Genomic DNA, 20,724 nt, shown 5'->3' on the forward strand with positions numbered 1-20,724 from the left:
AGAGAATCTCAAATACTGTGAGGCTGTCCTATTGGTCGCAGAGGACGTACAAAGAGCCTGCCTTGATGCTTCAGAATGCCAAGCCCAAGGTCAAATGGGCACTCATCACAGTTAGTCCTAGCTTCTTGTTGCTAAGGTGTTGCAATGTGTATACATTCAAAATTCCACCGTGCAGCGTAGCTTTGCTGCCGCAGCAGAGCAAAAAAAGTAGCATATGAGTCAGGTAGTCTATGGCAGCAACCGAAGGCCCTTCATGTGAAATATTTCTCCCCCCACCACAAAGGAGAGGGTAGTGAGGAGACCCCACAAGGAAGGCGTTCCCCATTGGACTCAGGGGCAGTGTAGACAGCCTGCTTCAAATGTGCTTCTAGCATCCAGCTGCACTGACGGTTGATCTGTATGAGTGAATTCTGAATGTGTGAGAAGGGGCTCATTTACACTAGGGCCAGGCAGGGGAAGGAACATAGTACCCCGTAGTCAAGTTGGAAGGATGGAATATTTCCACCTAAGGCTCTAAATGAACCCCACTTTAACAATTATTAGGTAGACAGGGATGCAAGAGTGTTTTAGTGTACACCGCATACATTAATAAGGTTGCTGGTAACTGTAGTGTTTCAAATATTCACTTTCCAGTGCAGAGGCAGCATGGCACACCCTTACATCATAAATGGAATGAGAGCCATGTTTTTGGATTAAAACTAAGTCAGTTTCAGTCCATCTAAGGCCCCGTAATTAACAAAAAATGAGTAGCAATTGCTAAATAGCAGGTACAGGGGGACTGGGATGACGTCCCTGCTGCCCCAGTGTGACTACTGGCACCGGCAAGCATGCAGGGGCAGGGAGTTTGATCCTGATTCCCCTGACCCTGCCACTTAGCTAGCAAACAAACCAACCAGCACACAATTGGTAATTCCATGTTCAGCATAAGGACTTAGTTTGCATATAACAACAAATCCTGGTTTGTTGTTACGCACAAACCTGGCACTATGACTTGTTAACCATGATTGACTCACAAAGAGAACCCATGGTTTGTTGTTGGGTTGTGAACTGTGGGTTTAAACCATGGGTTGACATTATGTGTAAACCCAGAATCGTGGGTTGCTCATGGGTTTAGTCAAAAAGGGTTAAAAACAACCCAGCCTCTTTGCCAATACTGCAGTGCCACAAATGCATTTGGACTATAGGGAGGGATTGGGCAAAAGAGGGAAACAAGGACTGAGAAAACAAACCATGGTTTGTTTGATCATCAGCTAGACAAACCCTGGGTAGGACAACCAATCATGGTTTAAATAAACCATGGTTTAGCATTACATGCAAACCAGGCCAAGGTGTAGTTGGCTCTACATTACATGTATTTTCAGCTTTTGAGAAAAACACACACACTTTCAGGTAGGTGAATCATATATGGAGTAAGAACAAGCATCTACTTTTCACTTTTATTAGAAAGCAAGAAGTATGGTAATGTATAAAAATATTTTGCATAAAACAGGTAAAGTCAAAGAAATTTGCTTGAGGACTGCTCCTTAGTACTCTGGCTTGTAACTATGTTTTTAAAAATGAAATCTGATTAACATTTTATACATTAAACTAAAATGTTTCAGGCCAATTTGTTGTGTTCTAAAAGAATGCCTTTATAAGAAGCTGCTCAGATTTATATTTTGCTAATCAACATATGAAACAAGGAAATTAAATGCAAGTAGAAATGAAAAATAAAGATAACTTTTACATTTCAGGTTGCTGACATTTATGTTACCATGAGCTCAGCTGCTCGTATTCAGAAAATTCTTGAGTTCTATCTACATTTAGACCACATTGCACTAATTAAATGTTCTTCAAGTGCAATCCTATGCATGTTTAGACAGAAAGAAGTCCAGCAGCTCCCAGCATGCCCCAGCCAGCTATGCTGCCTGGAGAATGCTGAGAGTTATACAACTTGTTTCTGTCTAAGCATGCATAGGATTGCACCCTTAATTGCCTTAATTTTTTTTTACCTCTCACCTCAAAACCCTAGTAAGATGTGCCTTATTTCCATTGATCACAGCATTCAAGAGGATCTGTAATGAAAATTGCAGCCCCGAGGTATGGCATGGTACTTAAATATATACCTAAAAAGTCAATTAGGAATTGATCTGAATACTTGAATAGTTTTATAAATTATGGAATAGAGGTATTCAAGAAGAAATTATAGTTACCACTATACTAATGTCAGGACACATCTTTTGGGGCAAAAGGCAAACTACTCTAATCGAAATGCAATTTACCTATTCTATTCAAGATTTGAAAAGATAATGATTTCTCTAACCAGTGCTACTCTGTTGTGTTTCAGTTCTCACATGCATTGTAGGCAATTTGTAGCCCTTGAGTAAGATTAACAGAGACAGGAGAGACCCTGCAAAAACGGTGAAACAACCAAGAGCAAGGTAAGCTGAAATCTAAATGGGCAGTGAGAGTACACATTAAAGAGATTATATATCGATTGGTAAAATATATATACCACATTAAATATTAATGTGTAAACTCACCTGCAAAATTTGGCAAACCAGGAAAAATAATGAGAAGTTAAACATTAACATTTCTCCACAGACACCAATGATCTGCTAAAAGGTGCCTTCTTGCCCCTGCTGTTGCTTAGTGCTAGTTGGGGCAAATTGTGCAAAAAGCAGATTTTGCATTTAAGACATTGTTTTGCCAAAGTCAGGGAAGGAAGGTAGTTCCCCAAAAGGTACCTGTTTCAAATGAACAACAGCGTGCAAAGAAAATGAGTGAATTAACTGATTTGGCTGCCCAAAAGTAGCCCGACACACATCTCTTACCCAGGCTGTGGTGTTGCTATTAGACATGGAACAAGCTGGCACACTCCTCATGCGACCCAAATTATGTGGCTATCAAGTGGTCCCAGCAGCAGCAGCAGGAGGAACAATAAAGTCAGAGCACCAATGCATTATAAATTATGGTAAAAAATAACCATATTCTTGTTAAGACATTAGCCAGATATACTAAGCATGCTACAATGCAGTAATGCAAATGGCTAAGGACACTTTATACGCAGAAAAATAGAAGAAATGGAACTCTGAACACTGTGAAAGATACAAAAATGTGCCTTCCAACAGCAGTGCTTTAAAAATGCACACAATGGTATATTCTTATTGCTTAAGTAAACTATTCTAAAATAGGAAAACTATGCCCAGGACACATTTGGGGAAGGGGAAACTTGCGTAGATTCAGCATCAGATGACACAGCACCACTCATTTTCTGCTTGAAAGATCCTTTTGGTCCTAGTTGTACAAAGGCAAAAACGTCTGAACTTTCTTCACCTTTTTCTAGGGCAGAATGTTTCCTGTTTGAATACCTTTCTTTGTAATACAAACAGGGGCTAGGTTGAGAGGGTTTTTTTTTTTTTTAATGTCCGAGCTCCAGAAATAACTAACTTCTGATACCCAACACTACCTTAAAATATATGGACGAGGCTGTGCTAATTTTGTTTGAAACCCCAGAACTCATCACTCCAGTTTTGATAGATCCCCTTTAAAGCAATGAATATGTTTTACATACTGCTGTCCTCCCCCAGTCACACACACGTTGCATTCACGATATGCAATTTATGATAAAACTATTACAACAGACAATGGAGAGGCACTAGAAATTCCTCATCTAATGGCATTTCTGGTTAAAATGTTTCTGAAATTAGCACTCCACTTACACCACAGATCCGTAATATGAAGAGCTGTTTACGCTTACACCCATGCAATCAATTGGAGATGGTAACAACCAAGGCTTCTCTTACTGTCCATCTGTTATTCTGGAGTTTACACCACCATGTCAACATCTAATGTATGAGAAGTGCACGGTTTTTATAGTCCTCTTCCAAATGCCCAGAAGTTTGCTTTGTTCATGAAGCCATTTCTCCCATATGGGTCATCTGCCATGCCCTCTTCCCATGAAGTACTCCAGCTAGCTATTGAATGCTTATGCAATGCTTCCCCCTCGGGGGTCTGTGGAAATGAGGATAGTATTTGCATGTGCAACTGCACACACAAACTTTAATCTGAAGAGGTACAAGTGCCCTGGTCATATGTGAGATGGCACATCGGCTTACCAAGTAACTAGTAAACTTAACAGAATGTGCAGTCAGCCATGACAGCAGCACATCCAGAATGTGTTTGACTGAAACTGGTATAAGCACCATTTCCACATACATGCAAAACAGACCTGCAAATAAAAATGAGCAATGGACCAGAACAGTGTATATGTATTCAATGTATAGCCTGATCCCTCCAAAGCAAATCCCTCTGAGTTCATCATAAATCACTCCCTAGTAAGCGTGACTAGGGTTTGCAGCCTTACAGCCAGAGCCTATGCCTGCTTGCTCAGAAGTATGCCCCACTGTGTTCAGTGGGGCTTCCTCTCAAGTGTGCCTAGGCCTAATAAGGGACAGTGAATTCTTGAATATTTTAATTCCATAAATCCTTTCCTTAATGCTTCTAGAAGGAAATACCTTTATTATCCAAATATATTTAACTGCAGCTCCACTTTACAGCACTTTCTTTCCTTTTTTAATGTATGGACTTAAATCTCAGTAGTATTACCAGAATGTTTTGGTAGATTGTGTCTGTATTTTTCAATCAGCTAACAATGTACAGTTACTGATAGAATTTGTCAGCACTGTATACCCGTCACCAACTGCCAAAAGAGGTTTCTGCCTATTTAAAGTGCCCCCTAATATCTTCATTTTTAAAAGCTATAGGACTTTTCTGGTTAAGATACACAATCCAATTTGTAGTAATATATATTTCAGTTGACTGAAACAATAAATACAGATGTACAAAAACATTCTGGTTAGCCTCTATAATTGCAACAAAATATTTCACAATATATTATATACCTACATTTATAATACATGCACCAATATGTCTCACATTGACAGACTAACAGTAGTTTTCCTGAACTGCAGGAAAAAAAGAAATGTTTAAGATTTTGGTCCAATCCATACAAAGAAAATTCAAAAATGGTCCACCCCTCACCCCAACAGAGCAAATGTCAAACTTTTTGGGACTGATTTTGGAAGTGAACATAATCACCATCCATAGCTACAGTTTTCTGACCACAGCTATTTGACAAGGAGCCTCAATACACGTGTATCACACACGTCATTTGTAGTTTGCTGGCCGCCAATGCAAACATAGTCCTCACTAAGTAAGCATCACCAGTCTCTAGATAGTTTGGTGTTCTGATCCCTCTTTGGAGGCGCTGGAGGTGGACCCCTCCGTAAAGTCGCATAGCCTGATATATGACTACTTCCAAAGTTGCTGGTCTTCTGCTTGTCAGTGAGAAGTTCTGGTGGGGGTGGGGGCAAAGCCATATCATCCATTGTAGCCGTTGGCTCTGCTCTGGATATCCGGGCAGAGGAGAGGGAGCCATGTCGAGTGATGGACTTGCGTTGCAGAGTCCTGTTCAGGTCAGCCAGGAACCCAGGCTGTACGCTAAGGCCAGACTTGGGTGAGGTGGGCACTTGTGGATTGACAGTAACCTGTGATTCCACCATTTCTGCCTGTGTGAGTCGGGTGCTGTCGTTGCGTTTGGGACGTGTTGGAGGGGGAGCTTTCTTCCCAGATGATTTGGACCATGGCTGGGGCTGGGGATTAACAACAGCAACTTTTGGAGAGGTGTTGCCTGAAAATATAGCAGGAATCTCTACTGGTGGTAGAGGAAGATCTATTTCAGGTGGAGGAGGGGGAAAGTCTGAATCTGATGGAGGAGAAGGAAACTCTTCTACGGTACCCGTGCCAGGTGCTCCTACGGCAGGTATTTTTGCTGAAATTCCTGCTTGCTGAAGTACTATAGGCAGACTGAGTTTTCCCGGCTTTGGAGGAGCTGCAGGGGGAGTTGGAGGCTCCTTGGCAGGAGACCCTGAAGGCTCTGGTGGATGTGCAAATTTGCTAACCAGGCTGTCCACCGAAGGTCTCTTAGATTCATGGTACTCTGCGGAGCTGTTAGATTTTATGCTGGAGTTGCGCTGAGGGGTAGGGGGTGGTTTCTTTCCACCAGGACTGGGTGTCTTACTAGCTTTTTTGACTGGAGAACCTCCTGTCTTATCTGGGATGGGAGATACTACAAGTGGAGAAGGAGAAGGTGGAGGAGGAAATGCTAGGCTACTTTCGGGTGGAGGAGGAGGAAAATCAGGAGAAGGGACAGAGGTGGGCTGCCATTTTGGCTTGGCTTTCACCGCTGGAGGAGACGGTGGTGGTACACTCAGAGGAGCAGGTTTTAAAGGTTGGGTCTCTGAAACTGGCATGGGAGGAGGAGGAAACTGACTGGCTATTTGCTTTACAACTGATGGCACAGGAGACTGTGGGGAAGGAGGAAGTTTACTAGAGTAGTTTTGCTGCTTGGGTAAAGTGGGTGGTGGAGTAGGGCCTAGTGGGACAGGAGATAATGGAATTTGTGGTGCAGTGAAACTTGGCTGCTTTTTTACTGCTGAAGAAACAGAAGCAGGTGGTGGGTGTGTCACTATAGGAGAGGCAGCTTTTGCACTGTTTTGTGTAGGCAAAGTCATGGCAGGTTTAGGAGGGGCTTGTGGAGGTGGGGGTGCCGGCACAGGAGGAGGAGGTGGTGGCGAAGCAGCAGACTGAGGAAGGTTCTGATGGACCTGGTGGATTTTGAGAGGTGGCGCAGGAGGGGGCGGTGGTGTGAATGGTGGAACTGATGGGTTGGAGGGCACTGGCTTCATGAGCTGTGCCATGGCTGATCCTGGTGTAGGGGGCGGGGGTGGGGGCGGGGGTGGAGGGACCACACCGTTAGGGGGTACTAGATTCTGAGGTTTTCCTGGCAGTGGTTGCGGTGGTGGTGGCTGTATCGTAAGGGGTGACTTGAAGAGAAGCCCACCATGCTGTGAGGCATTCTGTAATCTTGTTATAGTGCTGTATTTCACAAACACTGTTGCTGAGCTACCTCCAGATGGCATAGATTGGCTAGGGAGAGGGGGTGGGGGCGGAGGGGGCGGGGGCGGAGGAGGGGGTGGGGGTGGAGGGGGTGGTGGAAGTGGAGGTGATGGCTGTGATGCTGTATATGGGGCAGCTGTTTTAGTCTGTGGAGACAAAGGTGGTGCAAGTGAAGTAAAGGGTCGGTTTATTGAGTCCATTTTGGCCTAAAAGAAAAATGGGGAAAATATGTTCAGAAATGTATTTATGGCAAAAGATTATTATTTTTATGGAAAGCCTTGCTAAACACACATAGCTACTATGAATTATGAAATACTGAATAAGAGGTGTCATACAACAGATACATAAGGACTGCCTGATGGTAGGCTGAAAACTATGTGCAGAGGGCTCCTGCACAGTCACAATTCCACTAAGGAGCACTGGGTATGGTAGAGACCTCCACTTCGCTTTTTCAAGCGTAATCCCTCACAACTGCAGAAGAAAACATACGTAAGAACCAAATGTATCACTGAAAAATGTAAGTGAACAAGCACTGATGATCAATACAGAGGACACCATGTGTAAACTATCATGACTTCAAGGCATGCATGGAATAGTTTATTGGGGGGGGGGAGAAAGAGGTCAAACAGAAGGTACTGATGAGTTCTGGTCAAGGTATTAAGGCAATTTACTTTGTGACATCTTTTTATTAATAGAAGATGATGGCGCAGAAAATGAACAATTCTGTTTTATGAATGCCTCACCCTACTTATTATGCAGTTCTTTGAGCTAAGCATTATGAAAATGAATTATTGTGATTTAGATTTATGCATACTGATGTAAAGAATAAGTATCTGAAATTCAGCAAGCAGTAGCAATGTATAAATATTTCATTCTGGGAAGAATTTCCCAATAACCTATGCTAAACCAGAACTATGACAGATTATTAATAAATGTGGGGGTGCATGACATTGTCAAATTCGGGCACTAACGGCTCAGGCACTTGTGGGCTAATCAAAGTGTTTAAAGATTAGATCTCTCGAAAAAACGTTAGTCTGTATGATTTCGGTTGCATCATTCACCCAGGTTAATAGTTCAAACAAGGCCCCTGACCTTAACTCTACCCCTGCTTAAGTCATCACTGCAGTGGAGCTCTGAGCTGTTCCAGGTTTTGCATTTGCCACACGAGACTGCGAGGCAACAGGAAAAACAAAAACAAAACATAGCATAAAACACGGGACCATGCGACAGAGTAACTAAGGAGTGACATGAAGAGATTGATACTGCAACAGCAATTCTCAGAATGTAGGAGGTTTTGCTGTATCATGCTTTACCTCATAATGGAGAACACTGGCTTCTCATTTGCATAGAAATCATGACTTATAAGCAAGGCCAGGTTTTATACCAGTAAAATTCACGTCCTACACTTATAATCAAGTATTGCCAATTGTATATACTTACACTAATCTTGCTGGACTCTTCAAGCTGAGTACCCCGTTTCCAGGCCTCTGAAAAGATGGAACTAACGATACTCTGGGAACGGACATGTCCTATTTGGGTGTCCGAAACGCCACTATCAGATTGATTAGAATGATTTGACTGAGATTCTGTTGAAAGAATTGTAGAAAACATTATTAGCATCTTTGAAAACAAAAAACACAGCACAAAAAGCAGACCATGTTGATTTTGGTAGAGCACTCTCACATCCCACTGTGGCCATGACCAAGTTCACACGTAAAAGTGACAAACTGTTCGTTTGTTGGGGTCACGTGACATCGCCATTCTGAATATGCAACCTCTGATCCAATTGCAGGTTGCTCTGTGATGTGCAAAGCTGGACACTATGAGTTAATTGTCGGTTCAACAACCCAAAGTTAGCCTACAATTAGTTGTTAGGTTAACTTTGGGTTGATTAACCCATGATTAACCCATAGTGCCTGGGTTCGCACATCATGGAGCAACCTCTGACTGAAGATTGCATATTCAAAATGGCAGAGGCACATACTGTGGCAAATTGTGGGTTAATTAACCCATGATTTGCCACCATAATGTGCGAAATGGGTGGCCTATGGGTGAACTGGATGATATACAACAGAATCTACTTTCCCTATAATGTTTCAAACTATATTTTAGAAAAGTGGAGAAACGTTGTGCATGCAGAAAACTCTTTCATTCTGATTGCTTGTCACCCATTTCAAGTTACACAAACATGTTCTCAGTGTGTTCTTTCATCCACTTCCAGTTTCAAAAGGTGTTTTATTTTGTTTCTTAATTAGACTTGTAATTTTAATGTTATCAAAGGGGATGGAAAGATGGAAACAGATATTACGTTTTACCAATTACTGAACCAAAACCTTTTAACATTGCATAAAGAAAGAACTATGTGTACTGTAAGGCTTCTTGGGACTCACCGGGCAAACTAGATGAACTGGATCCTGACTTAATACTAGAGCTGGAGAGGGATGTCCAGTCATATGCTGATTCTGTCCTTTTCAGAGCTTCCTGATAGTTCACATACAATTGTTTCCCATACTGAAGAAAATAAAATGGGGAATGTAAACACTCCTAGAGCCTTTCTTTATCAGCTGCATGATTCAAGTCTCAAGCTTATTTAACTCACTCTCCCTGCATTGCACAGCCTTTAACTTCATAGTAGCAGGCTCACTCCTGAAAAAACTTGAGCTGTAAGATTAGCTGCAGCAGAAATTTCGGTTTGTGTCTGGTTTAAGGGTTGGAGTCTTTGTTTTCCAATTCTTACTACTCATTTGTCTAGAGAGCTAAAAACAGATGCTTGTTTTGTGGAATAACAGTATCAGCTATTTGGGCAGATACACTGAAACTGCTATAGGGGTCAAATGTATTGCTATAGGGGTCAAATTTATACCGTATGGTAATCTGCTAGTTTGAAACAGTCATTTTTCTAAAACACAGAGTGACAGTCCTTCAGACATCAGATTTATGTAGGTATGTATTTAAAAATAAATTCAGAAAAAATTAAGCAGGGCTTTGAAGTAGACTTGGGTAGTAAAAATAAGAGTCTACATATGCATATCCAGGTACTAAGGTCATTCTGTCAAGGAATCTTAGGAAGACGGATATGGAACTGGTCAGGTAACTGATATCACAAAGAAGGAATAATAAAAATTTAAGAGTCTGGAAATACTTAAATGTGAGAATAAGTAACCACGGTTGTATCCAATCGCTGCACAAGTGGAAGGCAGCTCACATGCCCAATCTTTCTCTTCCCCTCTACAACTTGTGCATTCCTCCCAAAAGCCATTGAGCAATTGGGTCACCGAGCAACTGAAGTGGCCCTTCTTAAGAAACTCACGAAACAAGCTGGATTCCAGAACTCAAAAATATATTCTGACAGACTCTACCAACATGGCGGTTCTCAGGTGTTCTCTCCTGTACTGGTCCCCTAATCTATGAAGGACTCAAAGCAGTAGGGGAGGTCGTTATAGGGAGGGGCTGTGGCTCACTGGTGGAGCACCTGTTTTGTGTGCAGAAAGTCCCCAGTTCAATCCCTGGCATCTCCAGGTAGGGCTAGGAAACAATCCTGTCTGAAACCCTGGAGAGCCACAGCCAGTCAGCATCAGCAACACAGGCCAATGGTCTGACTCAGTATAAGGCAGCTTCAGATGTTCCTGTGCTATCACACAAGTGCCACTGACCCAACACAATAATAGGGCAAGTGTGGCATATATTGCTTTAAAGAAATCTGCCACTCCAACAGCTGTTACGGAGAATCCTGCTTTCCATTGTCACTGGAAAAATTAAAAATTAGACTTGTTATGGGTGGTGAATATTTAGTGACCGCCAACTATCTGAGGTGATACTTGGTAACCTATGATACATTCGCCATATTCTTGGCAGATAAAATGACTTGTTTTCAGGTAAACTGGCGGCATTTCCTATTAATTAATATTACTGTCCCTTAGCTCTTGGCAGAGGTGGGACAAATGCCTAAATAGAACGTTGTTTCAACTGGCTTGTAACTTGGCATTTGCTTGGTCACCGACAGGTGGAAGTAACTGCTTCTAGGAAACACACCCCACCCCACCCACAGTGCAAGAGCCGCCTCTTTTCTGTCAGAAGAGAGGATGCTTGCATATACAGGTGCACAAGCCACACTGCTCAAAAACATAGTGAAGGGCTACGACTGCCCTTTCTCTCTCCTGGATTCGAGTGAGCAGGCAACTGCTCCCTCAGTCTTCATTTGTGAGGTTGGCTTCAAGTAGACATAGCAACACCATTGTGTTTATACTCTTATTTTTACAGTAGATAAATATTAGTAGTAGATCTGGTGCAGGAGGAATGCTGAATCATGGACTCTTGTAAACAAAACAGAGAAGCATACCTTAGCAATACGGATGCCGTTTACCCATTGATGTAGGGTTCTGATATCATCACAACACAAATATTTAATATATTGAGACTTCTTTTGAATCTGGGGATGCTGTAAGAAAAATATTTGATGTGATTAGTTTGAATGGAATTAAAAACACCCTTACAGAACCAAAATTAAGACTTCTCCTAGGGGGGCAGAATAATCAATCAAAATCATTAGCACTATATCTTTAGGTTCAAACAGTAAACAAAAAGGAAGGAATGCCACAAAATACTTTGAATATATAGCCACATTCAAACCATTGAAGGAAACAGCCTTGAAACATGGTTAAAAATGTGTCCTTTTCCCTCACAGGCAAGTAAAAAATGGCAACTGTACTCATAACGATTTTAATGGGTAACTTAAAGCTTTCTAATGATAATGCTGGGTGATATAGTCTTCTATGTGCAATACTAAAAAGATTCATTTCAATGGAGAGATGGGTGACACATGGCATGTAGACACCAGCTGCATTCCAACATCTATTTTAAGGCCTCTTTTCTTTAATCTTTCATTTTTCATATTGACAGCTACTATTCACAATTACCTTTAGTACAAGACAGTAATCCGTAGGGGCTTTATACTTGTTGCGATAGTCTTGTCCATAGTAAACATTTACATGGTCCAGCTGAAGAAAGCATACAAGATCCCGTGAAACCTATAAATAAAAACACATTTAGTCACAAAAGAAAAATCGACAACTTGTTTAACCAAAACTCTCAAGGCTACCTCCAATTAATGGTTCCACTAAATGTAAATACAAGTAATATATTCTACGGGATACTGATGCGCCAGTTCCAAGAAGCTAATCTCAGATGGGACAGAGAGTCAAATAAGAAAATCTGCAGCCATAACCTTTTAGTGACATCTGAATTCAAAACTGGCCCTCCCTCCCATAATAAGCACTCAGAAGTGAACTATTAACCCATAGTTCCAAAATGTGAACAAAACTATCAGCCTTATAACGGGGGGGGGGGGGTGAGGAGAGGGAAATATCACAAGACCAATGTTAAACAATTTATTAGAATCAACGCTTAAAATATTTTCATTGTTTAATATTTTCTCTCTAGGATGCAAGAAAAAATGTCTTCATGCCATACACTGTCATTAGAGATACTATTAGGATGTAACTTTATTTCGACTGTGATATGCTACTAGAAATCAAAAGGAAATGAACAAAAGCAGAACTAATTCACCACAAAAGCTACAATATTATCAGAAAGGGGACACAAAGAGCGGCTAGTTAACATTAAATAGGTATTTTCATCATTACTAGAGTATTTTCATTCAAAATTTGAGTCCTGCATGAGGGTCAGGAAAATGAAGGCTTGATCAGGTCAAGTATCCTCTGATGAATACTGGAAAGTGCTCAAAGGTGTCACATGAGTGGACTTCCCGTTCTTCCCCTTGGCCCTTCATTTCCTACATATACCAGAACTATTGCAAAGGGTCCCCCAACCTCCAAAGCAGATTTTGGGGGCATGTGGGAGTTTCAAGGATGAAGGAGAAACAGTTCTGCCTACACTGGACACTGCTGGATTTCACGTGAGGTTGTCAGAGGCAGCACGATTGCTTCTTTAGGAGGTGGCAGAAATGTCAGGAACTCGGGGGGGGGGGATATTTTAATATATATCTAAAAGCCCACTGAGATACAATTTTATATTGAAAGTTGGAAAATAAAATAACTATCACTTTTCTGTCTTCTATTCCAATACATTAAAGATATTAACAGAAGGAAGCAACGTTCAAAGCCTTTTAGGAGCCAATTGAGGGTGGACTGATTAGTTTTGTAAAACCCTAATCATCCCACTTCTGGATCTCTTTAAAATTTACAAACAAATATTTTTCTGTGTAAATTTGTGTATGGAAAAATCAGTACTTTGGCTGTGGGTGGCCCCATTTCACTACTCTGTTGATAGGCACGGGATCACAAAGTGCACTATCAGATACAGGAATAAGATGGTGATAAAGAAATTGAGTCCAGTTATACAATTTTAATGATGATTCAGTCTTATGATATGGATAACGTCAGAGTTTCCTTGCCTATGTCATGCATGGATACATTGAAAAGGGATTTCAGTGTTTTTGCACAGTACAGCATTTTCCTAATCCTGGCAGTCAATGCCCATACGAGTCAACTTTTAATGGTGAAGTACACTAAAAAATTAGATTAGAAAAGGGAGGGAAACCAACAAACTAGGAAGGGAAGGCTAACAAAATGCTCAGTCAGGAGTAGACTCTGAGGTTCTCTCTTTCTCACATATACAAATACACACGCACACACAAGATATCCTCTAGAGTTTTATTTGTTCTCCTCCACGTGTACCACCCAGAAATAATTTGTCCACTTTCAATGAGCATTTCCTCACCTTCAAATAAGAGGTCTAATCTCCAGAGACCACTAAATTCGAATAGCAATTTAATGCTTCTCTTTGTTTCGATACTACTTTCATAAATAGATCAATTTTACTGTACTGTTTTCTAGTAATTATCTATTTTAATGGATCTAAAGTAATCTGAAGTAACATTTCAGCAAAGATTTCAAATTTGCTCCTTTGAAAAGATGACAGTGACACAAGACTTCAGAATGAGGGACTTCACCTTTGCTTTTCCTTTTGGAACATAGTAGATTCCAGAAGCTCTGAGAAGAAAGTAACGTTTCTTCCAAGATTTTTTGCCATCATCTTTCAGCCACAACACTCCCTCAATTTCTGGCACTGTTACTGAGCTTCCACAAAAACACTCCTAGAATAGAAAGGAAACAGAAATGTGAAAAAAGAGATAATACATGTTCACAGGAAAAATTATTCTTGCACTAATTTAATTATTTATTTATTAGATTTATTAGCTATTATTAGATTTTATTAGCTGGCTACCTGGCCACTCTAGGCAGCATACGATACAAATAATAAATACAACATAGTGAACTAAACAAAACATTGCTCTAAAAAGACCCCTAACCCACCCCAAATGCCCACCTGAACAGCCAGCTTTTCAAAGTCTGGTGGAAGCTTATCAAAGAGGGGGCATGGTGAAGGTCACCAGGAAGGGACCACCACAGAAAAGGCCCTCTCCCTAGTCCTCACCAGCCTAGCTCTCCTGGCTGATGGAACAGACAGGAGGCCTTCCGAGGCTGATCTCCTCGAGCGGCATCCCTGGTGTTGCTGGAGGTGCTCCTTAAGACAGAATGCGCCGGAACTGTATCAATACCAAAACCTTGAATTGGGCCCGGAAAACATCTGGTAACTAGTGCAACTCTTTCAGCACTGGAGTGATGTGATCTCACCAATGGCTGCCTTTAATCAGGCGGGCCGTGACATTCTGCACCAGCTGCAACTTCCGAACCATCTTCAAGGATAACCCCACACAGAGCACATTACAGTGATCTAGGCAAGAGGAGACCAGGGCATGAACTACTGATGGGAGCAGATGGTTAGGGAGGTAGGGCGCAGCTACCGTATCAGATGAATTTGGTACAGCACCGCTGGGCTCACAGCCAACACCTGAGCCTCCATGGACAGCTGGGAGTCTAAAATGACCCCCAGGCTGCAGACCTGGTCCTTCAGGGGCAGCTGCACCCCATTCAATACCAGGTCAACATTATCCCTTAGAGCAGGGGTCCCCAACCCCCGGACCGGTCCGTGGCCTGTTAGGAACTGGGCCGTGAGGGGGTGTGCTCTGGCCGCTGGGACGCAAATGGCGTCCGCATAGCGGACACCAGTTGCATCCCTGTTCTTCAAGTAATAGGCTACGTAAATCTTTACATAGCCTATTACTGCAAAGAACAGGGACGCAAATGACATCTGCTATGCGGATGCCATTTCTGTCCTAGGAGCCAGAAGTCCGCCCACGAAAGCTCTCCACCCCCCCGGTCTGTGGAAAAATTGTCTTCCATGAGACCGGTCCCTGGTGCAAAAAAGGTTGGGGACCGCTGCCTTAGAGTAAATAACTAGCAGTTGTTTCACCATGCCATTATTGTGTTACAAAAAAATCTTACTTGGATGCTCTTGTTTGTTTTATTAAGGCTTCTAAATTTCTTCCTCTCAGTTCTCTCTTCATACATTCATACACTCCTCTTTCTACTAGATGTTCTAAAACTGATCATGGCAGATACATTGCAATCTTCAAGGATATAAATATGCATGTACCATCTTCCCTGTCTGATTTTACAGCAAAAGGCATTTCTACTTCACTTTGGTTAAGCATTCATTTTTCTTTGTTGTTGTTGTTCAGTCGTTCAGTCGTGTCCGACTCTTCGTGACCCCATGGACCATAGCACGCCAGGCCTTCCTGTCCTGTGCTCTCTCCCGGAGCGTGCTCAAGTTCATATTCATTGCATCCGTGATGCTATCTAGCCATCTCATCCTCTGCCGTCCCCTTCTCCTTTTGCCTTCAGTCTTTCCCAGCATCAGGGTCTTTTCCAGGGAGTTTTCTCTTCGCATTAGGTGGCCAAAATATTGGAGCTTCAGCTTCAGTATCTGTCCTTCCAATGAGCACTCAGGGTTCATTTCCTTTAGGATGGACTGATTTGACCTCCTTGCAGTCCAGGGCACTCGTAAGAGTCTTCTCCAGCACCACAGTTCGAAAGCATCAATTCTTCGGCGCTCAGCCTTCCTTATAGTTCAGCTCTCACAGCCATACATTACTACTGGGAAAACCATAGCTTTGATTAGACGGACCTTTGTCGGCAAGGTGATGTCTCTGCTTCTTACTATGCTGTCTAGGTTGGCCATAGCTTTCCTCCCAAGGAGCAAGCGTCTTTTAATTTCATGGCTACAGTCACCGTCTGCGGTGATCTTGGAGCCCAAGAAAGTAAAATCTGTCACTGCTGCCATTTCTTGCCCTTCTATATGCCAGGAAGTGATGGGGCCAGATGCCATGATCTTAGTTTTTTTAATGTTGAGTTTCAAACCAGCTTTTGCACTCTCCACTTTCACCCTCAACAAGAGGCTCTTGAGATCCTCTTCGCTTTCTGCCATTAGGGTGGTATCGTCTGCATATCGGAGGTTGTTGATAATTCTCCCAGCAATCTTAATTCCGACCTCTGATTCATCCAACCCGGCATTTCTCATGATGTACTCTGCATATAAGTTAAATAAGCAGGGTGACAATATGCAGCCTTGTCGTACTCCTTTCCCAATTTTGAACCAATCGGTTGTTCCATGTCTGGTTCTTACTGTTGCTTCTTGACCCTCGTACAGGTTTCTCAGGAGACAGGTAAGGTGGTCTGGTACTCCCATCACTTTCAGAATTTGCCACAGTTTGTTGTGATCCACACAATCAAAGGCTTTAGCGTAGTCAATGAAGCAGAAATAGACGTTTTTCTGGAATTCTCTTGCTTTCTCCATGATGCAGCGAATGTTGGCGATTTGATCTCTAGTTCCTCTGCCTCTTCGAAACCCAGCTTGTACTTCCGGTAGTTCTCGGTTCGCATACTGCTGAAGCCTAGCTTGTAGGATTTTGAGCATCACCTTGCTGGCATGTGAAATGAGCGCAATGGTGCGGTAGTTTGAACACTCTTTGGCGTTGCCCTTCTTTGGAATTGGAATGTAAACTGACCTTTTCCAGTCTTGTGGCCACTGTTGAGTGTTCCAGATTTGTTGGCATATTGAATGCAGCACTTTAACAGCATCATCTTTTAGGATTTTAAATAGCTCGGCTGGAATACTGTCATCTCCGCTAGCTTTGTTGTTACTAATGCTTCCTAAGGCCCACTTGACTTCACTCTCTAGGATGTCCGGCTCAAGTTCAGTGACCGCACTATCATGGCTATCAGGGACATTCAGATCTTTCCTGTATAGTTCTTCTGTGTATTCTTGCCACCTCTTCTTAATCTCATCTGCTTCTGTTAGGTCCCTGCCTTCTTTGTCCTTTATCATGCCCGTCTTTGCACAAAACGTTCCCTTGAGATCTCCAATTTTCTTGAAGAGATCTCTAGTCTTTCCCATTCTGTTGTTTTCCTCGATTTCTTTGCATTGTTCATTTAAGAAGGCCTTCTTGTCTCTCCTTGCTATTCTCTGGAACTCTGCATTCAGTTGGGTATATCTTCCCCTTTCTCCCTTGCTTTTCGCTTCCCTTCTTTCCTCAGCTACTTGTAAAGCCTCATCAGACAGCCACTTGGCTTTCTTGCATTTCTTTTTCTTTGGGATGGATTTCGTTGCTGCCTCCTGAACAATGTTACAGACCTCCGTCCATAGTTCCTCAGGCACTCTGTCTATCAGGTCTAATCCCTGAAATCTATTCCTCACCTCCACTGTATATTCATCAGGGATATGATTTAGGTCATACCTGAACGGTTTAGTGGTTTTCCCGACGTTCTTCAATTTCAGCCAAAATTTTGCAAGAAGCAGCTCATGATCTGAGCCACAGTCAGCTCCAGGTCTTGATTTGACTGACTGTATGGAGCTTCTCCATCTTTGGCTGCAAAGGACATAATCAATCTGATTTCGATATTGACCATCTGGTGATGTCCATGTGTAGAGTCGCCTCTTGTGCTGTTGGAAAAGAGTGTTTGCTATGATCAGCATGTTCTCTTGGCAAAACTCTATTAGCTTTTGTCCTGCTTCATTTTGTACACCAAGGCCATGCCTGCCTGTTATCCCGGTGATTTCTTGACTTCCTACTTTAGCATTCCAATCCCCTATGATGAAGAGGACATCTTTTTTTGGTGTTAGTTCTACAAGGTGTTGTAGGTCTTCATAGAACCGATCAACCTCAGCTTCTTCGGCCTCAGTGGTTGGGGCATAGACTTGAATTACTGTGATGTTGAATGGTTTGCCTTGGATTCGTACTGAGATCATTCTATCATTTTTAAGATTGTACCCCCAGTACTGCTTTTCCCACCCTTTTGTTGACTATGAGTGCTACTCCATTTCTTCTAAGGGATTCTTGCCCACAATAGTAGATATGATAGTCACCTGAATTAAATTCGCCCATGCCTGTCCATTTGAGTTCGCTGATTCCCAAGATGTCGATGTTCAATCTTGCCATCTCATGTTTGACCACCTCCAGCTTACCTTGATTCATTGATCTGACATTCCAGGTTCCTAAACAATATTGTTCTTTACAGCATCGGATTTTCTTTTCACCACCAGACACATCCACAGCTGAGTGTCCTTTCGGGTTTGGCCCAGCCGCTTCACTCTTTCTGGCGCTACTTGGAAATACCCTCTGCTCTTCCCCAGTAGCATATTGGACACCTTCCGACCTGAGGGGCTCATCTTCCGGCGTCATCTCTTTTAGCCTTGTGATACGTTCCATGGGGTTTTCTTGGCAAGAATACTGGAGTGGGTTGCCATTTCCTTCTCCAGTGGACCACATTTTGTCAGAACTCTCTGCCATGACCTGTCCGTCTTGGGTGGCCCTGCACGGCATAGCTTATGGCTTCACTGAGTTACGCAAGCCCCTTCGCCACAACAAGGCAGTGACACAGAACTTAATTTCAATGCAGGAAATTGTAATGTACAAAACAGTTCTGAGCTTCTAATTTTTAGATCTCCACTTCCCAAGTAACAGTCTTATATCACTTTCAGCCCTTTATTCTTGCCCCACAATTCTTACTACTACACATCTCAAAAAATTAACCTTTCACACAGTACCTGTTGTTAAAACCCTTTCCCCTCCCCTCTCCATCAGTTTAGATCTGCTGTCATCATCCTTCTCTCCTATGTGATCATACCACTCCTCTGAAATATCTGCACCATTTCGTTTTGGCTTTTCCTTCAAGCTTCTACTATTTACATTTGAAACTTGAATCCCCCATATTCTAAAGACATATATCTGCCTCTTGCATACTTTCTGCATGCATCCTTGTTCTTCCTTTTTCATGAAACCTGTTTATTCTTCAGAATTCCTTACTCCTTATAGCAACCTCTATCCTGTCCCTCATTTTTTACTTGCCCAATGGATTTAGATTATGAGCTCTGTGCATGGGACCTACATTCCCTCAACATTCTTGTATGGCAGTTCACACTTATACGGCTATAAATAAATAGAAACAATATTAAAATGGCTACCACCTCATGAATATTCTGGAAAGTCTTACCTCCAGTAGTACCTCCTTGTTCCTGTCTGCCATTTCAGAGGTTTCTCTTTTCCCGAGAAGATAATTCTGTAAGAGAGAAGTTGAGTCTTCAGCTGAATTCTAGAATAATTCAGAAATGAAACCTCCATCTTATCCCTGATTCTCCTTGATGCTGATGCAGATTTCTGTTTGTGAGTAAAACTTATCTAGGCTCCCCACAAAAAATATTTTAAAAATTAAAGAGATAATATTTGCTCTGTTACACCCCTGAGGTTCAGATATTGGGTAGTATCCAATGGTGTCCCAGCGCTAATGAGGTTGCACTAGCGTCAACAAAATAAGCTGTATCTACAATAAGAGGCAGGGTTAAAGAAGTCATATTAACAGGATCTGTAAAGTTTTTTCCTATATAGTGGAATTGCAAAAGGAAATGTGTGCATATTGTACTTATAGGTCTGGGTCCAAAGATTGCACAAGTGGAAGGCTGTTTATTACATGTCTATACCGCCCAACAGCTGAAGCTGTCTGGGCAGTTTGTGCAAGGATCTTTCCTGTCCCATCCTCCCCCTCTTCATCCCCTGAGAAACATCCCTGGAGGGTTGGGCCCCCCTCTTGTATAGTGTGGGCTGTGTCTTGGGGGGGGGCTGTAGTGGGAGGGGGAATTCACTCCAACTTAGATGGACATACCTAGTGAGAGAAGTGTTTCACACAGGAGGCTTCAGAGTGAAGGAGGAAACAGGAAAGATTCAAACCATATTCTTACGCAAAGATTAAAACCATATTCCTTTTATATCACATTGAACAGTTCTTGGATTACACAATTATATAATTCGTGTGTCCAAATATTACGTGTACTTTATAAAAAGATTCACTTACTGTTCATACAAGTATAATGCGTATTTTTTAAACAACCACTAGCATGTACCTTGACTAGAAAAGTGATCTAGAACTCTCTGGAGTCTACCGTATGACTTTTATTAAGAAAAATAAAGCTAAGATTAATTTTTTGCACACATGAATCATGTAATAATGAATTCAGTACTCTTAATAGCTCATGAATATTTACACTAATTGATATTGGGTGTCTTACACTTTGGGATATATTGAAAAAAATTTCCCCACCCACTCACTGATATTTTCAGGTAGTTGTGAAACTCCCCCAAAAGGATCTAATGTGCTTGGATCTGCTTGAAAGTTGTTCCTTACACTTTTTTTTTTTAATACAAAGGATGCCCATGTCTCATAGGCACACACAGCATATTATCAGATAGCAAATATAAAAATGTTGTAAGATCAGTGAAATAATCATATGAAGGAAGCTGTGTGAAAAGTGGTGCATTTGGGGCAAAGTGTTCCTTAAAACATACAAACACCCCCCCCCGCTTTTTCCACT

General features: G+C 42.0%; 1 protein-coding gene across 1 annotated transcript in view; it reads right to left on the reverse strand.

Annotated features, from left to right (window-relative positions):
• Positions 1–1,437: 1,437 nt before the first annotated feature.
• The window catches only part of RAPH1 (Ras association (RalGDS/AF-6) and pleckstrin homology domains 1), a 118,136-nt gene continuing 98,849 nt past the window's right edge, over positions 1,438–20,724 (reverse strand). Inside the window, exons 8-14 of the mRNA XM_084818335.1 lie at positions 19,353–19,418; positions 13,910–14,053; positions 11,856–11,966; positions 11,279–11,377; positions 9,330–9,450; positions 8,380–8,525; positions 1,438–7,145 (exon numbers count right to left, since the gene is read on the reverse strand). Of these exons, the coding sequence (XP_084674461.1) occupies positions 5,202–7,145; positions 8,380–8,525; positions 9,330–9,450; positions 11,279–11,377; positions 11,856–11,966; positions 13,910–14,053; positions 19,353–19,418 (2,631 nt within the window). The 3' untranslated portion in view covers positions 1,438–5,201. The remainder of the gene's footprint in view (positions 7,146–8,379; positions 8,526–9,329; positions 9,451–11,278; positions 11,378–11,855; positions 11,967–13,909; positions 14,054–19,352; positions 19,419–20,724) is intronic.

The sequence above is a fragment of the Heloderma suspectum genome, chromosome 1 (assembly GCF_057233095.1).
Source record: "Heloderma suspectum isolate Gila_16-S chromosome 1, 16-S_ref, whole genome shotgun sequence".
Lineage (NCBI taxonomy): Eukaryota > Metazoa > Chordata > Lepidosauria > Squamata > Helodermatidae > Heloderma > Heloderma suspectum.